The 26,787-nt window shown below is 36.9% G+C and overlaps 1 protein-coding gene, 1 long non-coding RNA gene and 1 pseudogene across 3 annotated transcripts; 1 reads left to right on the plus strand and 2 right to left on the minus strand.

Annotated features, from left to right (window-relative positions):
• Positions 1–1,991: 1,991 nt before the first annotated feature.
• On the plus strand, positions 1,992–13,251 carry LOC103462923 (uncharacterized). The gene is made up of 3 exons (XR_014087017.1): positions 1,992–2,227; positions 11,260–11,362; positions 13,176–13,251. It is a non-coding gene; the product is annotated as an uncharacterized LOC103462923 (long non-coding RNA).
• LOC103462922 (tripartite motif-containing protein 16-like) lies at positions 5,817–8,842 on the minus strand (annotated as a pseudogene).
• slc67a1 (solute carrier family 67 member 1) lies at positions 12,159–26,785 on the minus strand. Of its 2 annotated transcripts, none has more exons than XM_081605497.1 (10): positions 26,698–26,785; positions 24,038–24,135; positions 23,816–23,961; positions 23,595–23,727; positions 21,833–21,945; positions 18,590–18,700; positions 18,248–18,348; positions 17,365–17,466; positions 17,144–17,264; positions 12,159–15,898 (listed from the first exon to the last, which is right to left on the minus strand). In XM_081605497.1, exons 2-10 carry the CDS (start codon positions 24,046–24,048, stop codon positions 15,711–15,713), a joined length of 1,026 nt encoding a protein of 341 aa, XP_081461623.1. In that variant the 5' UTR covers positions 24,049–24,135; positions 26,698–26,785; the 3' UTR covers positions 12,159–15,710. The 2 variants fall into 2 exon arrangements, with proteins under 2 accessions (XP_081461623.1, XP_008404204.1); XM_008405982.3 differs by lacking the exon at positions 26,698–26,785 and adding an exon at positions 25,255–25,636.
• Between the last annotated feature and the right edge of the window lie 2 nt (positions 26,786–26,787).

Consider the following 26,787-nt stretch of genomic DNA (forward strand, 5'->3'; position numbering starts at 1 on the left):
ATATCTCGATATAAATGAAATGGTATTTTTTCGACTTATTGACTCTATGTTAGTTTTGTCTTATTTCAAGTGTACTAAGATATTTGCTCTAGAAACCAGAGAAAAATAGTTGGTAAGAGATTTATTCATGTGAACACAATGTTAGCATAGACTGACTCCCTGTACGTCCATGTCTTTCTGTCTGTCCTGACCTAGATCTCTGACAGTAAACAGCTGCTTCCTAAAGCGACGTCGTGCTGCCATCAGCAGAACGGCCCGAAGAGATAAATGTCAGATTGGAGCTCAGCTGAGCCTCTTGATGCAGCTCAGGGCCTTACAGTTTGTTTAGGAGATCCACAAGCACTTAGCAGCCAACTGCTGCTGCTGCTGCTAATGGTTTGTTCAGGGTGTTTATTGTTGTTTTGGCTTTAATTAGTGTAGCGTGAATTCAAACAATACACTTTTATTAAAGTGAGGGACTTTTGTCTGCTTCAGGGAAGATAAATTACTATGAAAAAGGCTTTTTCAAAATGTTTAATCTGGTGGATCATCTGGATTACTAATTTTAGATTTGCTGCAACCTGGACAATTAATTAATAAACTTCAAAAATTTACAAAATCCCAGAATTCAAAATTTTGAAGAAGAAAAAAAGAAGAAAAAAATGTAGAAAAATTACATGATTGCTCTTCACAACTTTAACAATAAAAAATGAGTTAAGAAAAAAATATCTGCAACTCTGTTGGTTGTTTGCTATAGAAAAGAGATATATATTTTTTCATAGACAAAAAATATTTAATAAGATAAAATAACTGACCTAATTTTGCACATTGTAATTTTTTTATTCACCCTTCCTGGAAAATAAATATCTGTAAATATTTGAATCTAGACAGTTCTTTTTACTCACACATAACGGTGTAGATAGAAAATTTCCATCAAAAAGTTCAGAAATTGTTTAGATTGATCTAAGAGATTTTCTAGAAAAAAACAACAGCAAGAACATTTTCTAGAAAAAAAATCTGAAATTTTGAGATTAATCTCAGAAATGTTTTATTAAAAGCTTGGAAATTTCCAAAATGCAAAGGTTTTTGACTTTTGAATCTTAGAAATTTCCATGTATTTTTCAAGAAAATGTCTGAGATTAATCTTCAAATTTTGGGGAGCAGAAACATATTTCTCAGTTTTTACAGCCCACAACACACCTCTGCTGAGAATCAACTTAAAGAGATTTGGATAATCCTTTTCAATGTCAGCTATTGTCAAAGAGTAGGATTACAGGTTCTGGGTATTTGTTACACATCACATATGCACACACTGAATCTTTAATGTAGTATAATACTTACTAATAAACATATTGAAAACACATTATTTTAACCCGAAAAAAGATTATACAAAAAGGTTAACATAATTTTTCTAACAAGGTTTTATTAAGTTGAAGAAATGCAATCTAATGCGAATATCTTATAACAAAAATGAGACCAGGACAATAAATACATCCAGTAGTTATGGGTAAGAGTAAGAGTACACCATAGACAAGTTGTCAGTCCATAATACATTCACACAAATGAATTAATAAAAAATATTCCAGGAATCTTAAATATGTGTCTTAAATATGTTTCTAAACATTAATTGTTGAAAAAAAAAAAAGGTTTCTGCATGACGTCACACTACCGCACTCTGTCGCCATCTTGCAGCTTTCAATGTCATTGATCGCAGGTAAGAGAACCGTACAATAATTTCCACCAAAAATCAGAGAAATTTCGAGATTAATTTCAGAAATTGTGGAGAACAAAAAGGAAAATTTTGAGCTCCAAAAATAAAAAACTCAAAAAGTTAAGATTTATCTAAAACATTTTCTAGAAAAAACATTTCTGACTTTCAAATGTTGAAATTTTTAATGTTTGAAACTCAGAAATTTCCAAGATTTTTTTAATAGAAATGTGCTCCAAATATACCTTTTCGTTTTCACATGACGTCACAGCCCTACATCCGGGGACTCTGTCGCCATCTTTTTTGTATGGCAGCAGCATTCCACTTCCTTGTTCGGAGGCAAGAGAACCGCGATTGTTGGATATTGTTGGATTCATAGGTGCAAAAAAAAATTTTTTTTAAATCGATTAAACAGTAAAAATAAGTTTTAATTATGTCCCGTGAAGGTGAGCAAACTTTGAAGCGTAACATCGCGCATCGAGTGACGGCAAGCGTGGCTGGTTAATATCCAGAGGAAACACAAGCTGTTAGCGGTTAGCGGTAAGGACATTTTCAAATGTTTCTAAAAATAAACTGTTAGTCAATAGAGTTTGAACAAATTGTTGGAAAAAAAAAGCTTTTATAGATTTGACAGATTCATTTACTCTGAGTATGAAACGTAACTATTTCTCTCAGCAAAAACAAATGTTGACTCTTCACAAGATATCCTATTGCTAGACGCTAAATTACGACGGCGTAGTACAGCCATTGTAGATAGAAAAGAGGAGTAAATTTCCACACAAAAAAACTCAGAAATTTTTAGCTTAATCTCAGAAAATTTCTAAAACAAATATTTGGAAATGTTTGAGTTTGAAAAGTAAAAATAAAATCAACTTTTGAAGATTGGAAATGTCTTTTTTTCTAGAAAATTTCTGGGATTAATCTCAAGCTTTGGGTTCTCCAGCAAATGTTCAACTTTTGAAACTCAGAAATGTCAACATTTTTATTCTAGAAAATTTCTGAGATTAAGCTCACATTTCTGAGTTTTTCCTGGCGGAAATAGATATATATTTTTTGTCTATCTACAGTGGCCCTAATATGTCGTCATACTCAACTGGTTCTCCCAAAGAGCAGGAAAAGCCTGTAAAAATGTTATGTAATGCTATTTACTGGTAGTCTATCAAGATGGTGCATTTCTGGGTTAACTTGCTTCTTGTTCTGCCTTGTGGAAATTTTCTGTCGTTATGATTTGATATACTAACATCAAATGTAACCATCCTTCATTAAAGAAAAGGCTGGATGAAAATCTCTTTTTTTTCCAGATCAAACTGAATTTCCATAAACATTTATGTTTTTCTTGAGAGAAATTGATTGTTCTTTTGTATAGATTCATTTTACACGTTAATTCATTTGATACGTGCATTTTTCCATCCAACGTGCAGCCTATGATTTCTACTGGCCCGCTATTTGAAACCTTGAAATGTCTGGATTAAAAGTGAAGTTTTGTATTCACTTCCTAATAATTGACAAAGTCAGAACCTCTCATCTTCTCCCCACCTGCCTAGATTTCCTTTCAAGTAAATATGAACTAATTAATTGATGTGTCTGACAGATGGCTATCAGTCAAAGAACTAATTTGGCTCGACCGCCGCCACTGTTGTTGCTACTGCTGCTGGGGATTAGGTCAGATGACTTTAGATGAGATTAAACCCCCTGTAGAAATACAGAGGAAGCAAGAAGATTACAGCAAATGAGGTAACTGAAATGACTATTGTTATATTTTTGTAAACTAAACCATAATCTAAGCATCTGCGTGAATAGACACAGTGTTATACTTTCTGAATGGTCTGTTATTTAAAGCCGTAATCCAGTGGGCCCCAATACGTTCCGCCTCCAACCAGCAGAATAACCGTAATAACCGTGACAGAGATTTGCAGACATTCTCAGTTGAGTTAAATAAACAAGAGTTCAAGGACAACACAAACAGTCCCACCAGTGATTTTTCTGACTGTTAACTGCTGTGGAACATCCTAATAACTATGAGTGTTTGAATTTGTTTTCTGGAGAATATCCCAAGACACCTTTTAGAGTTTCCATTAACCGTAAAACACCAAATGTATGGAAGGTAAGGAATGACAAAATGGAATAAATGAAAATACGTGTAAATCTTCCATTAATTAATTAAATCTATCATAAAATGATTAAATGACATCATTAATTAAATTTATCTCTAAATAATTAAAAGGACTTTAGTTTTGTATTTGTGCCGCCACCCCTGCTCCTACAGTAGTCTGTCATAATTATTGCTGGATGATAAATTGTTATTGCAACAAACACTATTATTGATGTTTTCAACAAATATAATAGTAATGCATAATAAAGCAATAACACATTCTCAAATGCCAATAAATTCTAATGACCTTTTAACACTGGAACTGGAAGATATATATATGTTATTATTATTATTATTTTTTTTTTTTATGGCTATTGAGACCAAAGCACCACCACTTTTGTCATCCAGTTATTGGTAAAAAGAGAACTTGTTTTAGGTTATCATGCAATTAATTGATTTATTGCGATAAACTTATGCAAGGGAAGCTATTCCCGTTGGTAAGCAAAGTCTGCTAGCTTGCAGTTGGTAGCACTGTACGGTAACATTTTCCATGATGTTTACTGTATCTTTTCATTAACAATGGCGGTCGTTTAGCTGTAGCTGGGCTATAATACCCCCGCTGTTTACCCTCCTCCACCATGGGGCTCATCTTCTGACTGCTGACACAGCCATTACTCACCAGTTTAAAGCAGCTCTTTGGCCGTGCAGCTTAGCTAGCTCGTTAAGAGTTTGGGGAGGGGGTGTGGTGTGTTAGACGGGCAGGAGTTCAAAGGGTCAGTCCAGTGGGCAGCTGGGATTACCAGCAACCCCACCATCTGCCACCCAAAAGCTGTGATAATCAGAGTGAGGGAATCAATCGCCTGAGTAAATATCATAGACGTGTGGAGAACAGGCCTGTTTCTTATCAAAGGACATTGACGAAAGAAAACTTTTATCTTTAAGGCTTTTTTATGACTCGTACAGTAAAAATATATAGAGATTAGATGTTCATTTGGGAACAAACAACATCATAAACACACCAAAAATAAAGTTCCAGGTATGGTTAGGTTTTACAACATCTCATATCTGCTAATCTACTTGGACATGACCTGTCACCTACATTGACAGGAAGGCACAGGAATTATAGTGCCACAAACACAAATACTTTGATTGATTGGTGTCTTATAGAAATAAGACACCAATCATATGAAGAAGTGTGATTTTTATCACTAAGCTGCGCACACTAACATAATTTTTTTTTTTTTTTAATTTTATTTTATTGATAATTATTGAGACATTCAATGAAAAAAACTGGAAAGAAAAGTAAAACTAACAATCCCAACTATATGGACATTTTGTGGGGATGTAATCCATTTTTAATCGGGTCAGATTGTTGCTCCTGTTGTCCCAGTAAACATTAGGTGTGTTGTAATCTTGTTCCCATATCTTGCTGAAAAATTACTTATAAGTTAGTTTTGTCTTATTTGAAGTGCACTAAGATATTTTCACTAAAAACCAGACCAAAATTCCATCCATTTTCTTGCACCCTTGTCCCTTTGTGGGGTCGGGAGGGTTGCTGGTGCCTCTCCAGCTAACGTTTCGGGCGAGAGGCGGGGTCACCCTGGACAGGTCGCCAGTCTGTCGCAGGGCAACACAGAGACACACAACCATGCACACACACACTCACACCTAGGGACAATTTAGACAGACCAATTAACCTGACAGTCATGTTTTTGGACTGTGGGAGGAAACCGGAGTACCCGGAGAAAACCCACCATGCACAGGGAGAACATGCAAACTCCACGCAGAAAGACCGGGGCCGGGAATCGAACCCAGAACCTTCTTGCTGCAAGGCAACAGCTCTACCAACTGCGCCACTGTGCAGCCCCCAGACCAAAAATACTTGGTAAAATTTTGTATTTTTGGAGCAAACATCAAAATACGTCAATAAATATATTAAAGCACAACTATCTGAGCACAGACAAGTTCAGATTTTTATTTGTAGAAACATTTCTGTATCACATAATAATGAAAGAAAACATCAGCAGTGTTTATCTTTATGGCTTCTGGAACACAGTAAGTTAGTTTAGTCTTTTTTGAAGTGCAATAAGATATTAGCACTTTAAAGTAGACAAAATATTTGGTAAGATTTTGTGTTTTTGTAGTTAACATCCAAATAAATCAATACAAATATTAAAGCACAACTGTTAAAGTTCAGAGAAGTTTAGATTTTCATGTGGAGAAATTTTTCTGTCATAACAGAATGAAAGAAAACATCAACAACTTCATAGATTCTGGAACACAGGGAACTACATTTAAACCGGAAAAATAAAGAACAGGACAACAGAGACATCAGAACAATGAATCTGATCAGCAATCAGAGAGAAGAGAGGAAATCTATCTGAGTTTACAGAACTCCACAGAGTCTTTAGTCGCATGACCAACAGAAACCCCAGCCAGTAGCGGTTCAGTGAATCTGGTCTGGACTCTGTGGAGGAGAGTCGTGGTTTCAGACACGCTGTAGAAGGACAGAATACCTGCTCTGTGGTCCAGGTACACTCCGTTTCTGGATGAAACTGGACCTGAGATGGAGGTCCAGATGTCTTTATGACCAAAACTAAAACTGTTTTTGGAGCACTGTAATGCCCAAGATTTGTCATTAAAACCAAGTCCACATTCATTCCTCCATCCTGCTCTGCTGATATTCTTGTATGTGACTGCTATACGAACCTGAAACCCGCTCCTCTCCACTTCCCAGTAACAACGTCCAGTCAGACTCTCTCTACTCAGAACCTGAAACCATTCAGTGAATCTGTCTGGATGCTTAGAATAAGACTGACGTTGATCCATCAGTGTCACCTTCCTGTTCCCCTCTGATAGTCCCAGCTCTGTGTTTGCTGTGTTTGGATCCAAAGTGATTTCACATGAATATCTTAAGAACCCAGCTCTGCTCTGTGGTTCTGGTTCTGACAGTAGAACATCCACATCAGATACTATCAGTGAGATGTTTGTCCATTTGTCTCTCAGGACGTCCTGTAGTTTATCTCTGATCTCTGACACAGCTGCTGTCACGTCTTCAAAATATCTCAGAGGACGGCCAATGATGCTGGATGAGTGTGTCGACCCACTGAGTGCTGGCAGTGAGGGGAAGTTGAGGAGAAACTTGTTGTGATCCTCTGTGTGTGAGAGCTGCTCCAGCTCAGCGTCTTTCCTCTTCAGCTCACTGATCTCCTGCTCCAGCTTCTCCTGAACATCTTTGACTCGACTCACTTCAGTTTCCTGCTGGGATCTGATCTGCTGCTTCACCTCAGAGCTTCTTTTCTGGAGGAGACGGTTCAGCTGGGTGAAGATCTTCTCACTGTCCTCCACTGTTTTATCAGCAGAGTGATTGATGGCCTCCACTTCCTGTTGAAGCAGCTTCACATCTTTCTCTTTGTCCTGAATTCTCAGATGGAAGTTTCCTCGTCTCTCCTCCAGCTCTCTCTGCCTCTCAGTCCTTTCTGCTGCAGCTGGGACTGTGTTGTGGTTTTTATGTTCATCCATGTTGCAGAGATAACAGATGCACTTCTGATCAGTGCGGCAGAAGATCTCCAACAACTTATCATGCTTACAGCAGATGTTCTCCTAGAGGTTCTTGGACGGCTCCACCAGCTTGTGTTTCTTAAAAGCAGCTGAATCATAATGAGGCTGAAGGTGTTTCTCACAGTAAGAGGCCACACAGACTAAACAGGACTTGATGGCTTTCAGTTTTCTTCCAGTGCAGAAATCACAGGCCACATCTTCATGTCCAGCATAGCAGTGGTCAGCAGGAGCAGCTTGGATTCCAGTCTTCTTCAGCTGCTCCACTAAAGCTGCTAGCATGGTGTTCTTCTTTAGCACAGGCCTCGGTATGAATTTCTCCCTGCACTGAGGGCAGGTATGGATCCTCTTCCGATCCTCTTCATCCCAGTGATTTTTAATACAATTCATGCAGTAGCTTCCACAGGAAGTCGTCACCGGATCCTTCAGTAGATCCAGACAGATCAAACAGGAGAAAATTTCTCTGTCCAACTGATTCTGCTCCATTTCTGCTCTCAGTCACAGTGACTGTGTGAGATTCATTTCCTGAAAGTAGAAGCGGGGTCGAAGTCTTATCTGTAACTCACGTGTCAGTGAAGAGAGGCTGTAGCCAATCAGCTTTCACCTTCAGCTGTTGTTGGATCCGTCCAGCTTCAAGGTGTGTTTAAGAGCAGGAATATCAGCCTTAGGAAAAATCTGGATGATTATTAACTGAATGAAAAATACATCCAACCAGTCCAGACAAGTTAGGCATAGAACAAGGTAAGAATATGAGTAATGATAATGATTTACTACTTCCTTTTATTTAAATTTAGGTATGTCTGTGATTGCACAACAAATCAATTGAAGCCCTACTAACACAAATACTACTTTTGAAAAAAATTGTAAATACGAGTGGGTCTCTGATGACCTCTGGAAACTTTTATCTTTCAAATGGTAGCGGCACAAAGTTATTTTTTTGCTGCAGAAATCAGTAAAATGTTTGACACCAATTTTGTTACATATGAAGAAGGTGGGGGGGCAACTTCACTCATGGTGAACCTCAGTTACATATTTGTGAATTTCACTAAATGTATCCAAGTTTTACCACATCATTGTTTGATCCAGTTTGATATTAGACTCAAACTGGACCCTCCAGATGCTTGACCCAAATCCTGCAACCCAATTTGAGTTAAATTTGGTGACTGTAATGATTATAATGTTCTCTGTAATCTGACCAATGATGGTCAGATTTATCTCTGAATGACACAGATGCTGTTCTGTATGAGTAATGCAAACAAAATGCGGAGCTTACGGCTCAGTTCAAACAGATGCTTTTTCCCGCCTTTAACTAATGCATTGTTGTCTAATCAGCTCAGCTGTAATTAAAGCAATAGCCACCTCCTCGTTTTTAATATGATCTTCAAATAGCCAAATCCCCAACTGTCATCATCCTGCAGCAGCATTAAAATCATAAAGAAACTTCACTGATGCTCCATGATGTTTCGTGAGACAGTTAGCCAACGCTCTATTAATGCTATGGCGAAGTTCAGTGTTTTTCAAAGTGGGGCCTCCAGGGGGCGCTGTGAGGGTCTCCGGAAGTTGGAGGAAGATGGGAAAAAATATGCAGAAATAATAAAAATAAAAAATAATCCCATAGATTTGTTTATTGTTTAGTTTTTGTTTGCTTTTATTAAATCTTTTTTAAATAATTCAAAAATGAAATATAAATTGATTTGTTATCTCTGATGCTCATCTTCTGATTGGCTGCCTGTCAAATTTATCAAGCTGCTTTGCTTGTCGAGCAAGCAACAAATGAATGTAATAATTATTGAAGTGAATATCACAATAAGCAATAAATCAATTAAAGATAAAAAGAATAAAATTATTTCCATTTGCATGATTTATTGTTTCTCTTCATAGACTCCCACCTTATCGTGGTGGAGGGGTTTGAGTGTCCCAGTGAACGTAGGAGCTATGCTGTCTGGGGCTTTTTCCCCCTGGTAGGGTCACCCAAGGCAGACAGGACCTGGATGAGGAACCAGACAAAGTGCAGCCAAAGACCCCTTATGATGAACAACACAGCTGGAAGCAGTGTTCCCATGCCCATGGCCCCACTCTGGACCCAGGCCTGGAGTTACTGTGTGAGGTTCAGAGGTTCCGGCTAGAAATAGTCGGTCTTACCTAATGAATAAATGGATCGTTTATCTCTATTTTCTTAAGTCTTGTGTTTTTTTAGGGACTCCTTTGTTTGCAGAATCTTCATAATTCATTTTATTAGTTGTACTTGTTTTATTTATTTTGGGTATTTAAATCATGTTCAGTAGAATTTAAAGTTTATTGATCTTTGAGTTTGTGTTCTTTCATTACTATGCCATATTATCTCAAACTGGTCTCAAAACAACACTAATATTATTGTTTAAACTTTAAAGCAATAACTTCTGGGACAATTTATTGTCCATCAATATTTGTTATTATAATAGGCCTAGATGTTTGTTTACATATTTTGTAGTATTGTCTGTAGATTTGCTAAGGGCTAAAAGGCTCTTTAGAGGGAGAAGGCCTGGGAAAGTTTGGGAAGCCCTGTTGTATTAACCAAACATGGCCTCCAGAGGGAACGAGCCTGTCTGATCCAGTGAGAACCAGCAGCCCTCTGAGGTCAGCACGGTGGTCATTTATTGTCCTGTTGTCCGGTGTGATGCTGCAGCGCGGCGTCAGTGGAGGATTAGTGAGCTGTGGCACATGTCAGGGAGTGAGAGTGAGGGCTGAGCGTGCCGGTCAGACTGAGCCTCATGGGGCTCAGAGCCGCTATCACAGGACTGAGCGGTCTCCACACGGGGGAGAGGGCAGCACGTCTCCTATGACGCAGGTCAACACAGTGTCTGAGGAGTTTCCACACGTGAGGCTCACATTCGGGTTATGGTTTGAATAAAACGTTTAATCAAACCATAATTCCTTCATTTTGAATCTTACTTTTTCTGAATAAATTTTTTCAGGCTTTCTGAAGTGTTTCTGGGGATTTTGCTTGAATTTTTTAGAAAAAATAAGCTTCTAAATGTTTATGTAGTAAAAGCAAGACTTGTTATGCAAAATTCATGTTTTTGTCCTTCCATTTGGGTCCCTATTGCTTCTATAAACAGCCCAGAGCATTAAAAAACCCCATCACTTTTTTAGCAATAAGGTAATGTTTTTTTGGTGTCTGGAAAAGAAGCCGTTTCAAAAACCTCCCAATTGTTAAGTCACGAGTGCCGTTACCTAGCAACCTCAGCAGAGTTCCGTCCGTTACCTAGCAACCCCAGCAGAATTCCAGCACTTTTAGTTGGCTGGTTTTGGGCTTTACAATGGCAGCTGGAAAAGACAAATGTTTTGTTGTTGACTTACCATCCAGGAGCCACTTACTGCATTCTTGTTGAGCAGGAGGCTCTACTAACGCTTTTCAAACATGTATAGCTGTATAGTTGCTTATCCATTTGCAGGCATTTTTTCATGCAAGTGTATAAGTTGAGTTGAGTTAAGGGGGCGTGGCCAGCAGCAGTTTATTTGGATTAAAATGACAAGATGCCCTATAACAGCTCTTTCTGAAGGGACATTAAATAGGTAGAACTGACTCATTATCTAAGAAGAATTTTGTGAAGTTGAGACCCAAATTGAAGTATAAAAATGTGTAAAAAATGAATTTTACACCATTGATCACCTTTAAAGCTTTTTAGACATTTTCACCTGACGTGGTAATCTTGATTTATTCTTCTCATTACAAAATTAAAAATCAAAAACTGACTAAAGATGCTAGAAGCTAACGCCTGTATCTTACTGAGCTTTTTCCTCTCCTTTTCTTCACCTTGGAGTTGGTTGCTGCCATGTAATCAGGATGGGAACTCGAGCTGTGCTTCACTGGGTCTCAGTCTGCCCACTCATTATCTTATCTCCCTTTGTTAACCAGCAGTAATTCCCCCTCTCTTGATAGATGATGTCTCTGTCCGATTACACCAAGACAAAACCCCTAGAAGATCGCCTTTCGCTCCTGTGGCCAACTCCACGACGTACGACGACCTGCTGGGGATGTTGAGGTGATTTCACGCCAAGTTTGGATTATTTGTAGTGGCAAAATTCAACCAATAAACAAGAAAATTAATTACAAACGTGTGCCATTGCAGCAGAGTAGGGCTGCAAGACTTTTAGTAATCAATTATTCTTATTCTGACAGTTAATCAGTTGGATAAAAAAATTGGCAAATGCTGCAGATTTTTCATTTAAGCTATTTTATACACTTTTATAAATACATTAAAATATTCAAATAAAGCAAGTTCAATTCCTTTTTAAGTAACAAATCAAACATTTTATTGCCAAAGAACATAGCATTCCTTAAGTGATTGACTTATTTGCAGCAAAGAATACATCTGGAGCTAAAAACCTGCTTCTAACATCAACATGTGAAAAACTCTGTTCTTTCTTTCATGCAAATAAAATAAAAACGGTAAAATTATTATTGTAAAGTTGTACAAGAATAAAGTTAACAAATGAAATGTGAGAATAAAGTCGTAATATTAGTTTATTCTGTTACTTTATTATTTTATTCTCAAAATATTTAAAACTTATGTTTTATGTTATTTTGACTTTATTCTTGTAATTTTATGAGTTTCTTAGCGTGGCCCTAATGCTCCATCGTACAGTACAATGTAGGGCTGATTGCTCTATTGTTTTTTGGATTAACTGGTTAATAATTGGATAGGAAAAGGTGATTTATTTTCTGTTTTTTATTTTTTCCACAGAATGTGAACCAGGATTTCTTAAACATTTCTTGGTACAGCAAACTTGCAAACAATTTTCAGTTGTATGCAAATTATACATATATATATATATATATATATATATATATATATATATAGAGAGAGAGAGAGAGAGAGAGAGAGAGAGAGAGAGAGAGAGAGAGAGAGAGAGAGAGAGAGAGAGAGAGAGAGAGAGAGAGAGAGAGAGAGAGAGAGAACAGTTTTGGCTGAATTTGTGTTAAGCTTTCAGAAAATGTTAATTTTTTTTTTGCCTATACACCATTTGCCAATTAATCGATTACTAAATTAGTTGATGATTATTTCAATAATCGATTAACTGTTTCAGAAGCTTTAATTTCCATTGGCTGAAACGCTGTTGTAGTTGAGTTCCTCATGTTTGATTGATCTGTTAGTTAATTTCCTGGATGCACTTAAGGAGACACTGAGCGAAGTGTTCCTGCGCCGTGTGGAGCTCTGCAAGCAGCCATAAGAAAGCCACGGTATAAAACATTTAGGCTCAAGGCTCCTCTGCTTCAGATCATATGCCTGGCCTGCCGTGGTCAAATCAGATAGATAACCTGTGCTCTTTTAAAGAGAGACAGTGAGCCTCATCTCGCTATGAGGCAGGTGGAGACAGATGCCTCATTATCCATGCTGCAGGGGACAAAACAGGCCCGGCTGTGGAGGACCCCCCCACTGGCGTTTAGTTTCCAGTGAGCTGACACAAGGCAGCCACAGAGCGACACGTACAGCGCTCATCTCTGACCTCAGCGAGCGCAGGTCGCTCGCAGAGTCACATTAAACTTTCAGAGGACCCAAAGGTCCCCGTCAGGAGTGTTAACAGCACCATTGTTCCTGTTCCTGCTGACTCAAAGGGCCAAGTGTAACAAGGCACCCCACCGCGGTCAGGGCCGCCCCCCCACTCCACTGCTGGGGTTACAGGGACAGTGACACCCTTCAGATCCACCTGAAGGGTGTCCATCAGAGTCCATCAGACCCCACAAAATTCCACAAACTGAAATTACAAAAATAAGTTTCCTTAACGGAATCACGCCAATATTGAAAAAGAAGAATTTATGTTTTTGAGCCATGTTGAAATTGGTGTATTTCGCAGAACTGCAATGGAAACACTTTTTCACGTCATGATATCAACAACTGGATGTTACTACTGGAGGAAACGATGAAGAGAAGGACAACAGGAAGTGGCTGGAGAACCATGGGGCGGTGCGTTCTTTAGTAACCTATCACATAAACAAACTTATTCACAAGTAATTTTAATTGCGTTTCATAATTAATAAAAACACCACAATTGCAAAATTGTGTTTTTTCGACATTAGCGGAATATTGACAAAGTTTTGCGGATATTTATAATGGAAACGCAGCTACTGACCAGTAAGTTGCACAAATTGAATTTACAAAAACTAATTTGCTAAATGGAAACACAGCAATGTGGAAAAAACTTACATTTCTTGATCAAACATTTTTTGCGCAAGGTTGAGGTTTTTTGGCCATATTGAAATTGGTTTGTTTCACTGAACTGCAATGGAAACACTTTTTGCATCACGAGTCACATGATCAACAACCGGATGTTACTACTGGCGAAAATGACAAAGACGACGACAGGAAGTGTTTGGAGAATAATGGCATGACATGTTGTTTAACGAGTTATCATGAAAAGATTTATTCTCATGTGATTTTAATCGTGTTTCTTATTTAATGGAAACAAAACAATTATGAAGTTGTTTATTTTGACATTAGTGGAATGTCGACAAAGTTTTTCACACATTTATAATGAAAATGCAGATGGTGACGTCCTTCAAATCAGCTCACAGCTCGTTTAAGTCTGTCTGACAGTAGCTTTGTTCCCTTTGGTCATAAAGTTGAAGACTGATTAAACCAGCAATATGTTTTTTATAGTTAGGTTTATATTATATCTGAATGTTATATGACATAATAAACTAAATCTGCAACTGTAGCATATTATCTGGATGCCAAAAACTGCTGCCCTTCCTGCTGGTCAAACAAATTGGCACAGAAATCACCAGTTGCATCTGCTTAGAGAAAAGCCTGTAAGATAATGAGTTTAACCTCCTCCTGTCACAATATGATCGTTTTATCTGGGGTTGTTGGATGTAATATGTGAAAAACAAAGTACTTTGTGGCGGACAAAGAAAACACCTGCTTCAGATTTTATGACATCACTTCAACAAGCTGCGACTTGGCAGCCGGATGCAGCTGAAAATGCAAAGACATGAATGGAAACAATAGAGAGTGATTAAATGCTTATTGTTTTTGAAATTAGGAATTTGAATGGGGGTGGAGATGTTGGCTCTGTTACTTTGTGGCAGTAAGATCCTGGTCTAACTTTCCGCATGGCTTTTCTGCATCATGTTTTCATTATGCTTGTGATGAAATCATTCCCATTCAAAGAAAATCTGGAATTCACAATAATAAATGTTTTCTAGTCGGATACGGACTTGATTGAACTAAACATACAAAATGTTAAATTGTGAGAGACACTTTAAAAAAAAAAAATTACCCAACAGGTGTTGAGACGCTTTACCAAGGTCAAGAAAGAGTTACATGTTGTTAGACAAAAGGCCCATAGTAAAGAGTTACATGTTTCATTTCATTTCAGTTCATTTTTGATCCATCAGTTAGGATTTTCGATCCTCAACACAGGTCAACAACCAACGTGTTTGTAGAGCTGCAACTAGCGATTATTTTAATAATCAATTATTCTGATGATTAATCAATTAATCGGATGAAAAAATATAATACATTCTACAGATTTTTCATTCAGCCACTTATACCTTTTTTATCCAACTATAAAAATGCATTAAAAGATGGGGGTGGGGGGGAAACTTTCTTAAATAAGAAAATGTTTTTGCCTAAAACGCAATAGCAGCTTTCCTTTAGTTAATGCACATCTTAAATGCAAGATGTATGTATTTTACTGCTCTGAATGTTGTTTTTTTTCAAGAAGTGGCCTTTTTAGAGTCTCTATACTCCAGTTAACGATTAATTGATTACTAAATTAGTTGATTGCTTCAATAATTGATTAATCCCGATCAATCCGTTTCAGCCCTGCTCGTGGCCAATATAAAGTTGAAGCGACCAGAAGTAAATTTGCCGTGCTTAGACAGTTTACAGTAGTCAAAAATAATCAAAACTATCCTTGATCTTTGCATAAATCCAAAAATAACCACACTGCTTCAGTACTTAAAACTTTGTTTTTAAACTTACATTTACAGCAAACAAGAGATGCTACAAACATCACTTCTTGTGAAGTCATAATTGTGTAATACAATACTGCATTAAAAAAAAAATATATATATATTTTTTTTTATTATTACAAGAAAATATGACTTTTTTGCTAATCTAAAAGTAAAAAAATTAATGCTTTGTTTATACATAAAATCATGATTTTAAAAAAACGGAATGAAAATGAAAATCTGATCAACAGAAACATCTCTGAATAATCTCGATATTTTGCTGCCATCTAGTGGTTTTCATCTGAATAACAGTAATGAAGTTAAATCTCGACTAACTGGAATGTAAAATTAAAGCAGCATGTTGCAAACGACGATTAAACATTTATGTTTTCTAGTTCTATAAAAATATGGAATATAAAAATAAAATTGCCTCTTCATTCTTTCTGCCTCTCGGTGTTGCTGCGTTGTCGATATAGCAGGTAAACAAACACGACTATATTCACAAAAAACTCAATTAGACCTATGGAGGCGAGGCCGTAGTTCATGTACAGGAAACCGCCGATGGTCGGTCCGATTGTCCGGACCAGCGACTGAACGGAGGCGCACAGACCCAGCATCGTTCCTGGGAACCAAACAACACAACAGAAAGTTAATCAGAATCCCTGCAAAAACCCACAGGGTTTTCTGAAGGGTGTCTAAATTCACACACCCAAATCTAATTCAGTTTTCTTCTCAGCATTACAAACTTTATTTCAGTCTTCTTGGTATCAAAATAAGGCTAAAACTTGGTAGAATCCACCAGAAGTGTATAAATATTACAGCAGCTTTGCCTTACCTGAATTATTTAGCATATTGTGTATAAACCTTTTTGAAATATACAAACTTTTGGAAACAATAAATATACATTAATTGTGCGAAGATTGATGCACCTGAGGTAAATTAAAGCAACTCTTCAGAGGTTTTAGTGAAATAATAACCAGTGTTTTGCCTTTTTCACAGATTGGCACCAAAACTGGGAAATTAATTTATTTTTATTTACTGATCGTGATAAACTTATTTTTACATGAGAAAAATTACTTATTTTGATATTTTAATTTTTTTAATCAAATTATAATGAAACAATAACTTATAGATTATATATATTTTTATATTTTTCTTAAATACCAATATTTATTTTTTATCCAATAATATAACAGTAAGAAATTATATTCAGTCATATATTTTTTTTAAATTTGCAATTATAATAGACATTATTTATATATATTAATGCATCCAATTATAATTTAAAATATTAAAGTTTTTTTTAAAAAATGTAATACAATCATAATAAAACAATACAATTATATATATATTTAAATACTGAGATTTTAATAAAATGAAAGAAATTTAATATTTTTAAAATACGTTTTAAATACTTTTTTTTTGCAACATTGTAACAAAATAATGGAAATATATTTTTGTTGTTTTTTTATACCCAGATTATTTTAAATCTAATTATGTTTTTTTATGTTTTTTATTATTTTTTTATCTCATTATAATAAAACAAGTCATTGCTTATATTTGCCTTGAATTCCAGTCTATTTTTGTTTTATAAATCCAATGTAAATGAAGTAAAAATTACAACAAATTTAGCCATATTATCCTAAAAATAAATAAATAAATAATAATAAAAAACCACCAACATATTTTCAATTTTTTTTCTTGGCACTACCAGAGCTCCATATAATGTATTTTTGATGAAGTTTCCTGATCACTGACAACTGTCCTGCAAATGCTTCCTGCTCAACTCAAATGCTTGTTATCAGCCTCCAGCTGAGAGTCTGGCGTTTCCATGGATACCATAACAGGAGAATCTGGATAAAGTCACCTGTGTCAGAGGATGGGACGATTTTGGTGAGCATGCTGTCGGTGATGACGTTAAAAACGCTGAGAGAAAACATCCACGGAGTGACGGTGAGGCAGAGGTGGAAAACTGTCTGCATGTAGGCCTGGAGGGAAAGAAGAAACACAAATACATAAAAAAAGATTTCATAGCATCCTGACGCATCGTCTGGCATCATCCTGAAACGTGAGAGAGTTGATGTTTACCTGAGCCAGACCCACACCTGCAGTAATGCCAATGGACAGAAGAAGAAGAGATTTCTCTGGAAATCTGGATGTGAGTCTACCGATCACTCCTCCCTGAACAACCTGGAAAAACACGCCAAATCTGTGTCAGTGGGAATTTTATGCTGCATGTAGACACATAAAGACGGTTTCAAAGTCGGTCTTCTACCACCTGAAGAACATTTCCAGGATTCAAGGACTAATGTCCAAGCATGATCTTCTTTATTCGCATTAATTACTGCAACCTTAGCTGCATTTTCATTGACTGTGAAATTGCACAAATCTTAAATTATGAAAATTTATTTGCTTAATGGAAGAATGCCAATTTTGAAAAACTTTTTTTCTCTTTACATTTTTGTACTGTTATAAAGTTGTTGTTTTTTTTGTTTGTTTTTTTGGCCGTATTTAAATTTGAGTGTTTAACAAAATTGCTATGGCAACACTTTTTTTTGCATCACACAAATCACATGATCAACTGGATTCTACTACTGGTGGAAACAACAAAGAAGAAGACAGGAAGTGGCTGGAGGCTGAAGGAGCTGCATGTTTAATGGTTTGTTGCGTGAACAAACATATTCACGTGTGATTTTAATTGTTTCTTATTTTATGGAAACACTGCAATTGCAAAATTAAGAGTTTTTTCGACATTAGTGGGAAATTGACAAAGTTTTGGAGACATTTATAATGGAAACGCAGCTAGTGGGTAGAAAATCCAGAAATTTTACAAAAATAGTGACACTTCATAATAAAATTACTCAAAAGTAAAAAGTTCAGCACAATAAAAATACTCCTAAAGGTACATTTAATCCAAAAAGTTACTCAAGTACATGTAACTACTACCCAGGTCTGAGTGTTTTAATCTCACCATTTGAACAATGCCAAAATACGCCATCAGGTAGCCATTCTGCTGAGCTTCAAGCTTGAAGAAATCCATTGCAATGATGGAGAACATCACCTGAAATATGCCTAAGAAACACAAAATTAAATCTTAGGATTTTCCTGAGGAGAAATAAACTACTTTAATTGATTAAAAACCATTTAAATATTTGAAATGCATCTTCTTTTGCATTACATGTACAGGTTGTGTGGAAAATGAGGAATTTTCTTCAATCTTTAGCTGTTTTTATGCTAAATTTAGTAGGAAATATCAATATATTTTATCATATGTGGACAAATGTGCATTAATTTTATTGCAGATAGTTCTTACCTGATGGCAAACCTGCAATGATTTTGATCAGAAAAATCCTCGTTACGCCTGGAAACTTCATCAGTCTGGTGATCTCCCCCAAACTGAACACCTTCTTGTTTTGGTTCTCTGCTGCAGGAAAGTCCAAGAAAAAGTCATCAGTGTTTCTTCATAAATAGTTTCTTTGTTACCAAATAACCACGTAAAAATGCCCTGTTCAAAATCTTAAAAGAAATTAGATTAAAACAGATTAACAATAAAAATTCAGTTATTATAAGGCTGCTAACAATTATTTTAGTAATTGATTATTCTGACTATTAATCAGAAAAAAATGGGACATTCTGCTGATTTTTTCCATTTAATCACTTAAGCCTTTTTTACACAATATTAGAAATACACTAAAATTAATTCTGTGTAAAGCTTTAATCTATGGTCCAAGATTATAAATAAAACTTTTTATTTTCAGCTTCTTTTTTTAAAGAGTTTAAAAGGTGACAGTTTGCTACACAAAAACTTTTAGATTAATCTCTAAAATTTTCTACTAAAAAGGTCATTTCTGCATTTGTAAAGTGGAAAATTTGCTAGTAAAGTTTCATATTTTTAGATTAATCTCAGAAATTTTCTAGAAGGCGTAAAACTTTTGAGTTAGAAAAGTCAAACCTTTTCTAGAAAAAACTTTCTAGAAAATGTGGAATGAAACTCAGTTGAAAAGCAAAACATTTTTGACTTTCCAAACTCGGAACATTTCTAGAAATTCTCTGAGATAATTTAAGATTTTGTTTTTCTAATAAATTTTAGATTTTTCCAACCAAAAAACATTCTGAGATTAATCTGAAAAGTTTAGATTTTTTTTTTTTAGCAAATGTCCGAGTTTTCATACTCAGAAATGTCCTTATTTCTTTTTCCTAGAAAATTTATAAGATTAATCTCAAAATTTCCTTTTTTTTTAGCAGAAACGTACTCTTCTTTTCCATACCAATTGCCCTAATTCACCATTGTAGTGATTGTGTATTTTGTTTTTTATTTAATTTTCCTTCGCGATCAGTAAAATATTTTTGTAGTCGTTTTGATTTTCAGTGTTGCATATTTGACTCATAATTTTTTTAAGCAGAAAAACAAGCTTTTATCTTATAGCAACTTGTTTATTACACTTTCTCAGTGATCACTGAATTGTATACATGGAGGCTGCCACCTGCAGGTCGTATCTGGCAGTGCAGAGCAGGCACCGGCTGGATTTGTCTCCACATGACATTTTCATCATCTTGTTCCTTTTCAGCGCCCAGTCCTTGAAATTGTCCCCGAGCTTGTCCTGCTGGATGATCATTATTTCGCACTGCATGTGCTCCATCTCGGTTTGGAAGGCGTTTCGCTGCAATATGGCGGCCCGCAGCTTTTCTTTGTGCAGTTTTAGCGCCGCTTTGCTCTGCTTGTACTTCAGAGACAGCTCTTTTAGGTTTTTCTTCAGCTCTTCTCCCAACTTTTGACTCCTTTTCAGCGCTTTAGCCTGATTGATCAGCATCAGCTGCAGGTACTCTGGAGGCATTTGTTTGGGTTTCCATTTTGACTTCTGTTGGATTCTTGAGGTTCTTCTAGCTGCCACTTTGTCCAAAGAGCGTTGACTCAAACTTTTCTCCAGCTTCTTCCTCTCCGACAACTGTTCCTCAATCTTTCGGACTTCCTGTTTTGTCTCCTCCACTTCATTAAAAAGGAAGTTCCTCTCCCTCTCCAGCTTTTGGTTCTCCAGCCTCAGCAATTGGATCTGGCGCTTCTCCTCCAAGTTTTCGTTCTTCTTCCGGGTCAGGTTTGACTCCTGGGAGTTGATCTTCCCACGCAGATCTGAACACTCATATTGGAGGTTGACCAACTTGCCGCTAAGGACGTCTCTGTCTTTCATGACTTGTTCCAGTTGGTCCTTCACGGTTTGGTGCTCGACTTTCTGGCTGACCGCTTGTTGTTTTACAAACTGCAACTCTTTCTTTAACGACTCCAGCTCTTGCTTGATGACCTCGTTTTTCTTGCGCTCCTTTTTCAAGTTGTTTTCTTTTGAGTTCATCTTCCTGACCATCACCTCCATCTGAATTTTGCACTGCCCCAGCTGACTCCGGAGAAGCTTTCGGTTTTGGAAAACTTTGGCGGCTTTTTCATGGTCGGCTTTCTGCGTGGCTGTGTCAATAACCATCTTTTGCTCCATCTTTTGCTCCATCTTTTGCTCCATATTTTGCTCCATATTTTTCAGCAGCTCCTTCTTTTCATTTTCCAGAGTTGTGTTTTTGCTCTGCATCCGAGCGAGTTCCCGATCCACTTGGGGAAGGATATGTGACAAAACATGGTGCTCATAAGGTGAAAGGAAAATTCCCTTTTTTAAATGCTTTCCTTGAAATTTAGCTTTCAGATTTTGTAAGACCTCCATTTTTTTATTTCTGCGCGACCGGGTTTCATAGCTTTTAAATTCTCTCGTTGCCTCGGTAACCAAGGCTACGGTAACGGGACGTCACGTGGTCAAGATCCGGCCAGTTCCGGTGGTTATTTTATATTATTTTTATTAGTGTATTTTGATATTTCTCATTGTGTTAAACACCTTCTATGTAATGTTATGTGTTCGAAATAAAGTACTACATTAAAGACAAAAAAAAAATCTAACTTTATAGGTGTTACACCATAATCTGTCACCACCGGATTTTGTGCATGCGAGGAGGACGTAAACTTGTAAACGGCTTTTTCACCTTAGCTAGCAGGTAAAAGCTACATTAGCCAAGCTAATCTTGCTAGTTCGGCACAACTACTACAGTAAATATCACTGATATTTTTCTTAGTTTTACACAGCGGTGGGTAGAGTACTCAAAAATTATGACCGAGTGATGGTTGCAATGTACAATACTGGTTATAAGTCGGGAACGAGGCGAGAGCTAGTTCTAAGATTGCGGTTTGTTTGTTGTTGTCATAGCAACTGCCTGTCATGATGGCTGAGCTACAAATGTGACGTCACATAAGAAAGAAAACAAAAATAATAAATTGAAATTTTTGGGGGGGCAAAAAATTAATAAATAACATGGAATATGTGTCAAAAATATTAATCCTCAGAATGGAAATTATCAAACTCATTTTAATTTATCATGCCATTAATTGATTAATTGCTTATTGTGATAGGTTTAGTTAAGAACATAAAAATATTCTTTTTGGCAATTGTTTTCATGCAATGAACTTGAATGCAACACCATTTTACAGATTCAGAATCAGCTATGAACAGTAAGTATTCTTTCTTACATTTAGTGGTGCTTCTAGAGGCCTCAGATTTAGTAGACTTTGGTATGAAGTTTAAAACCAGCAACAAACTGAAGGCACTCCCTGCAGCACCAACGCAGGCTGCAAACGTCTCCCTGAAGAAAACAAGAAAACGCAGAAACATTTCCAGAAATGATGCCAGGATCCATGCCATGTATAACACTGTGTTCCCCATTGGCCATATAATTACTCAAGTTGACATTTGAAAAATAAAATTTGCTACATGGAAACATGCCAATTTTAAAAAACTTGTCTTTCTATAAACATTTTTTGCACTAGGATGAAGTGTTTTTATTTTTTTTGGCCATATCAAAATAGTTCACAAAACTGCTTGGAAACCTTTTTTTCACATCACACTAGTCACATGATCAACAACCGACTGTTCTGCTGGAAAAGACAAAGAAGATGACAGGAAGTAGTTGGAGGACAACGCTTTATATATATATCACTTTACAGAACAAACTTGTTCATGTGATTTTAGTTGTGTTTCTTACATAATGGAAACACCACAATTGCAAAATTTGTGTGGTTTTGACAGCGGAAGTTTTGCGTACATTTGTAATAAAAATGCAGCTAGTGAGACACAGAGTAGCTGTGTTGCTATTAACCAAAGAATTGAGCAAGTTGAAATCACCAAAATATTCATCCATCCATTTTCTGCCACTTATCCGGGGTCGGGTCGCGGGGGCAGCAGCTTCAGAAGGGAGGCCCAGACTTCCCTCTCCCCAGCCACTTCTTCCAGCTCCTCCAGGAATCCCAAGGCGTTCCCAGGCCAGCCGAGAGACATCGTCCCTCCAGCGTGTCCTGGGTCTTCCTCCTCCTCCCGGTGGGACGTGCCCGGAACACCTCACCAGGGCATCCTGACCAGATGCCCGAGCCTCAACTGGCTCCTCTCGATGTGGAGGAGCAGCGGCTCTACTCTGAGTCCCTCCTGGATGACCGAGCTTCTCTCTTTAAGGGAGAGCCCAGCCACCCTGCGGAGGAAACCCATTTCAGCCGCTTGTACCCGTGATCTCGTTCTTTCGGTCATGACCCAAAGCTCATGACCATAGATGAGGGTGGGAACGTAGATCGACCGGTAAATCAAGAGCTTCGCTTTTTGGCTCAGCTCTCTCTTCACCACGACGGACCGGTACAGCGCCCGCTTCACAGTAGATGCTGCCCCAATCCGCCTGTCGATCTCCCTTCTCCCTTCTTCCCTCATTCGTGAACAAGATCCCCAGATACTTAAACTCCTCCACTTGAGGCAGGACGACCCCCCTGACCCGGAGAAGGCACTCTACCCTTTGCCGGCTCAAGACCATGGCCTCGGATTTGGAGGCACTGAGCCTCATCCCGGCCGAAATAATCACCAAAATAATTTAGCTTAAAGGAACCTTTTTTTTTTTTATTATTAACGTTTTTTGATTGAGTTTTTGTGCTGTGGTTTTTCATCCATATCAAAATTGATGTATTTCGTAAAACTGCATTGGAAACAATTTTTTTTCACAACACACAAGCCACATGATCAACAACTGGATGTTACTGCTAGAAAAGACGAAGAAGACGACAGGAGGGAAGTAGTAGGGGATGATGGCGTTGCATGTTTTTGATGACATGTGGACAAATTTATTCACTTGTGATTTTAATTTAATGTCTTATTTATGGAAATACTGCAATTGTAAAATTGTCTTTTTTTTTACATTTGGGGAATACTGACAAGGTAACAGACACTTGTAACGGAAACCCAGCTAGTGATGCTCACCCGTAGCGCGCGCTTATGTTTCCCCCCAATGTGGATCCAGCGATCATCCCGATACCAAAACACAGACCCAGTTTGGACAAAGCTTCGGCCCGTTTCTCCGGCTCTGAGAGGTCTGTAACAACCATCTGGCATGCTGCAGACAGAATATGACAATTACAGCTCTAAAACAATTAACTGATCTGTTTTAAAGCAGTTTTTTGTGGCTAATTTGTGATGCTAACCAGGCAAGACGTGCATAAATACTGTAGGTAGTTTGTGGACGAACAGCAGGACGGGATGGTTAGCGACGGCCAGAAGCAGAAAGGAAACCGTGGTTGCTGCACAAGCCAGAGACAAAGCCGCCCGGGCCCCGAAGAGATCCCCGAACCTGCCGAAAAAATAACATAAACAAATTAAACGTATATTAAAAAATAGGTAGCCATTTTTGTGACGTTAATACCTACCTTCCAAACATAGGGCCTCCAATTAGCTGAATCAGCCCGACTGTAGTTTGCAAATAACCAAACCACAACGTGTCAAATCCAAGTTTCTTTGCTAAATACTGTGGAGAAATAATGAGAGTGAAAACATAATATAGAAAATAAAACAGATACTCGGTTAGTACAACACCTTTTCCTTTTGTCACCATAAACTTTAATGTATTTCACAGGGATGTTTTGTGATAGAACAACACAGAATTAGGGATTATAGTCAACACTGAAACATGGATGGTTAAGTTACAAAAAACATTTTACAGATAAGACGCCATATTTGACTGTATTAATTCTCAAAAGAACAAGCAAGTTCTTCTTGGCAAAAGAAGAAGCAATTTATTTTATTTTTTTGCAAAGAAATTTGCATTTATTTATTAAAGTATTGGCCTTTTATTTTTTTCTTCTTTTTTTTAAGCTTAATTTCCCAATTCTAAACCAAAGAGAAGAAATTTGTCTTTCTACATCCATGACAACAAGGTCTGCCACAATAACAAATTTTGCTAGAGGTTAAATTGTTCCAGTAATTATTGCATTAAACAATTATAATGGTTTTTTTTGACACCATATTCATTATTTATTGGTTTTTGAGACCAATAAACTCTTCATAGAGCTCACTTAACACTTAACTTGGAAGATATTTTGTGAGGCTGAATTTTGGGTTTCAGTTAAAATTTGTTAAAAATCAGCTAAAATTAACAGAAATATGTCACTCTTTGTGCAATCGGGTACAAATACCAGAAAAAGAGTGAAAAAGCAGCCAAAGTCCAAATTAATCTGTACAAATGCTGAATGAGACCAATTTAAGTTATTACAATATAATCTGTCTAATCTGGAGATGAAAATAATATAATTTGGGTTGATTTTAAACTGTTACATATTACTCCAAATTATTTTAAAGATTTGATTCACGCAAATTATTTAATAATACTGTACAAAGGTAAACGTAAAATGTACTTTTTGTACTTTTTCCAGTGACGGGAAATATACAGTATAATACTTTTGTAAGCATTTCTATCAAATTAAATAAGATCAACCTGTAAAGTTACACTATCTCTGTAACTCCTGTACCATTTAAATCAAACTTTAAAGCTTTTTATGTAAGATTTAGCAACGCCGAGTCGTGCGCGTTTCAAGGAAATTACGGAAATGTGAGTTTCCTATTCGGGTACAGCAGAGAAATTACTTACTGGGGTAACAGAAAACTGTAAAAACATCCAGGTTATATCCAAAGAAACGATTATATACACGACGTAAATGACCCTCATCTTCTTTGATTGCTCTGCGGTGTTGGTCGTGGTCAAACCCGGAGTTCCGGACGGTTCCGCGGTGGTTTCACCTCTCCGTTTCATCCTAAAGGAAGCTGTATTTAAACACCTCAGCTACAACTGCAGCAGATCTTCCTACAAATGCCTCAAACTGGAAGAAAGTCACAGCTTTAGCAGCGTCTGCTTCTCGGTAAAAATGTCCTTTCACCCGGCGAACTTTCACATAAAACTGGTTTTCTAATCTTCCGGGAGGGTTGCACTTTGTAACTGAGAGGCGGTACCCAACGGCACCGGGCGAACAGTTATGACAATCCATACCCGAAAAAGGTGAGGTTTCCGCTTTAAAATGATCAGGAACAACTGAGATTATCCTTAAATTTCACCCGAATGTTGGAGTTTAGATTTATGATGCGTTCAAGAACCCCATGTTTGTTGCTAGCTGCGGAGAATCTTGAATTTCAATCAGTTTGAATAACTGTAAATAACAAGATAACAGTATTTGTCATTACTGGTGAGAAAAAAGTCTGAATTATATAAGTACTCAGATAATCTCAGAAATGTATAACCAATTTACACAACAGCGCTGTATTACATTTTATACTTTTACTTTACAATAATCAACCATTTAAATGTATAAAATATTAAAATTAAGGAAAAGAAAAAATAACCAAAAAGAAAGCTGAAAAACATGCTGTATATGTCCACCAAAAGCACAAAAATTACAGAAAATCACACAAATTTAATAAGATCGAATTCACATAAAAATGTAGATATTCATTAAACCCTATATTGGACCAAACGTATTAGAAAATTTGGAAAAGATAAAATGACATGGAAAAATATTTCCGTCCATCTGTCCATTTTATGGAAGTAACTGGTCGTTTTTTGTGTTTCTATATTCATGATTTAAATATTTTATTGCACTAATTTGAGTCCTGCAATTGAACATGAAATGTTTAAATATGAAGAAACAAAATGCCAAATAATCTTTTTAAAATTATTATTATTATTATTATGTATTTATTTTTGTGGAACAATATGTCACACCTCCAATATACTGTAAAGCAGAGATTCCTAAAGTCTGAGTTAAGAGGATAAGAAATGAACTAAACTGAAAATGATTGCTGCAGTGGTTGACAATCAAGAATATTTAATTCCAATGTAACATCTCCATTTTGTATTTCTAATTCTGTAAAAATGTAATTGAAAAATATTAAAATATAAAAAAAACTGGGTGGAACGTTGCAGTAACCTCACAAGTCCACCAGATGGCAGCAGTCCAACACGTTGAATGTGGGGCAGCAGTTTAAAAGCCAAGAAGGAAGAAGACGCTTTTATTTTGAAGTCGCCCAAGTATTATGTTACTTTGAAATCTGTCTAGGATTTATTTCCGGAAGTCGATTCCCCCCCATCTATCGCTCCGAGTCTTCGATGAGGACTTCCATGGATCAGTCT

The sequence above is a fragment of the Poecilia reticulata genome, chromosome 3 (genome assembly GCF_904066995.2).
Source record: "Poecilia reticulata chromosome 3, P_reticulata-male-v2, whole genome shotgun sequence".
Classification (NCBI taxonomy): domain Eukaryota; kingdom Metazoa; phylum Chordata; class Actinopteri; order Cyprinodontiformes; family Poeciliidae; genus Poecilia; species Poecilia reticulata.

Excerpts from the sequence above, each read along its gene's own strand:
- slc67a1 (XM_008405982.3), bottom strand. The coding sequence starts at position 25,416 with ATGAAACGGAGAGGTGAAACCACCGCGGAACCGTCCGGAACTCCGGGT. Across the intron at positions 23,962-24,037 it reads GGAGGCCCTATGTTTGGAAG|GTTCGGGGATCTCTTCGGGG; the intron begins GTAGGTATTAAC and ends TTTTTTCGGCAG. Across the intron at positions 23,728-23,815 it reads ATTTATGCACGTCTTGCCTG|CATGCCAGATGGTTGTTACA; the intron begins GTTAGCATCACA and ends TTCTGTCTGCAG.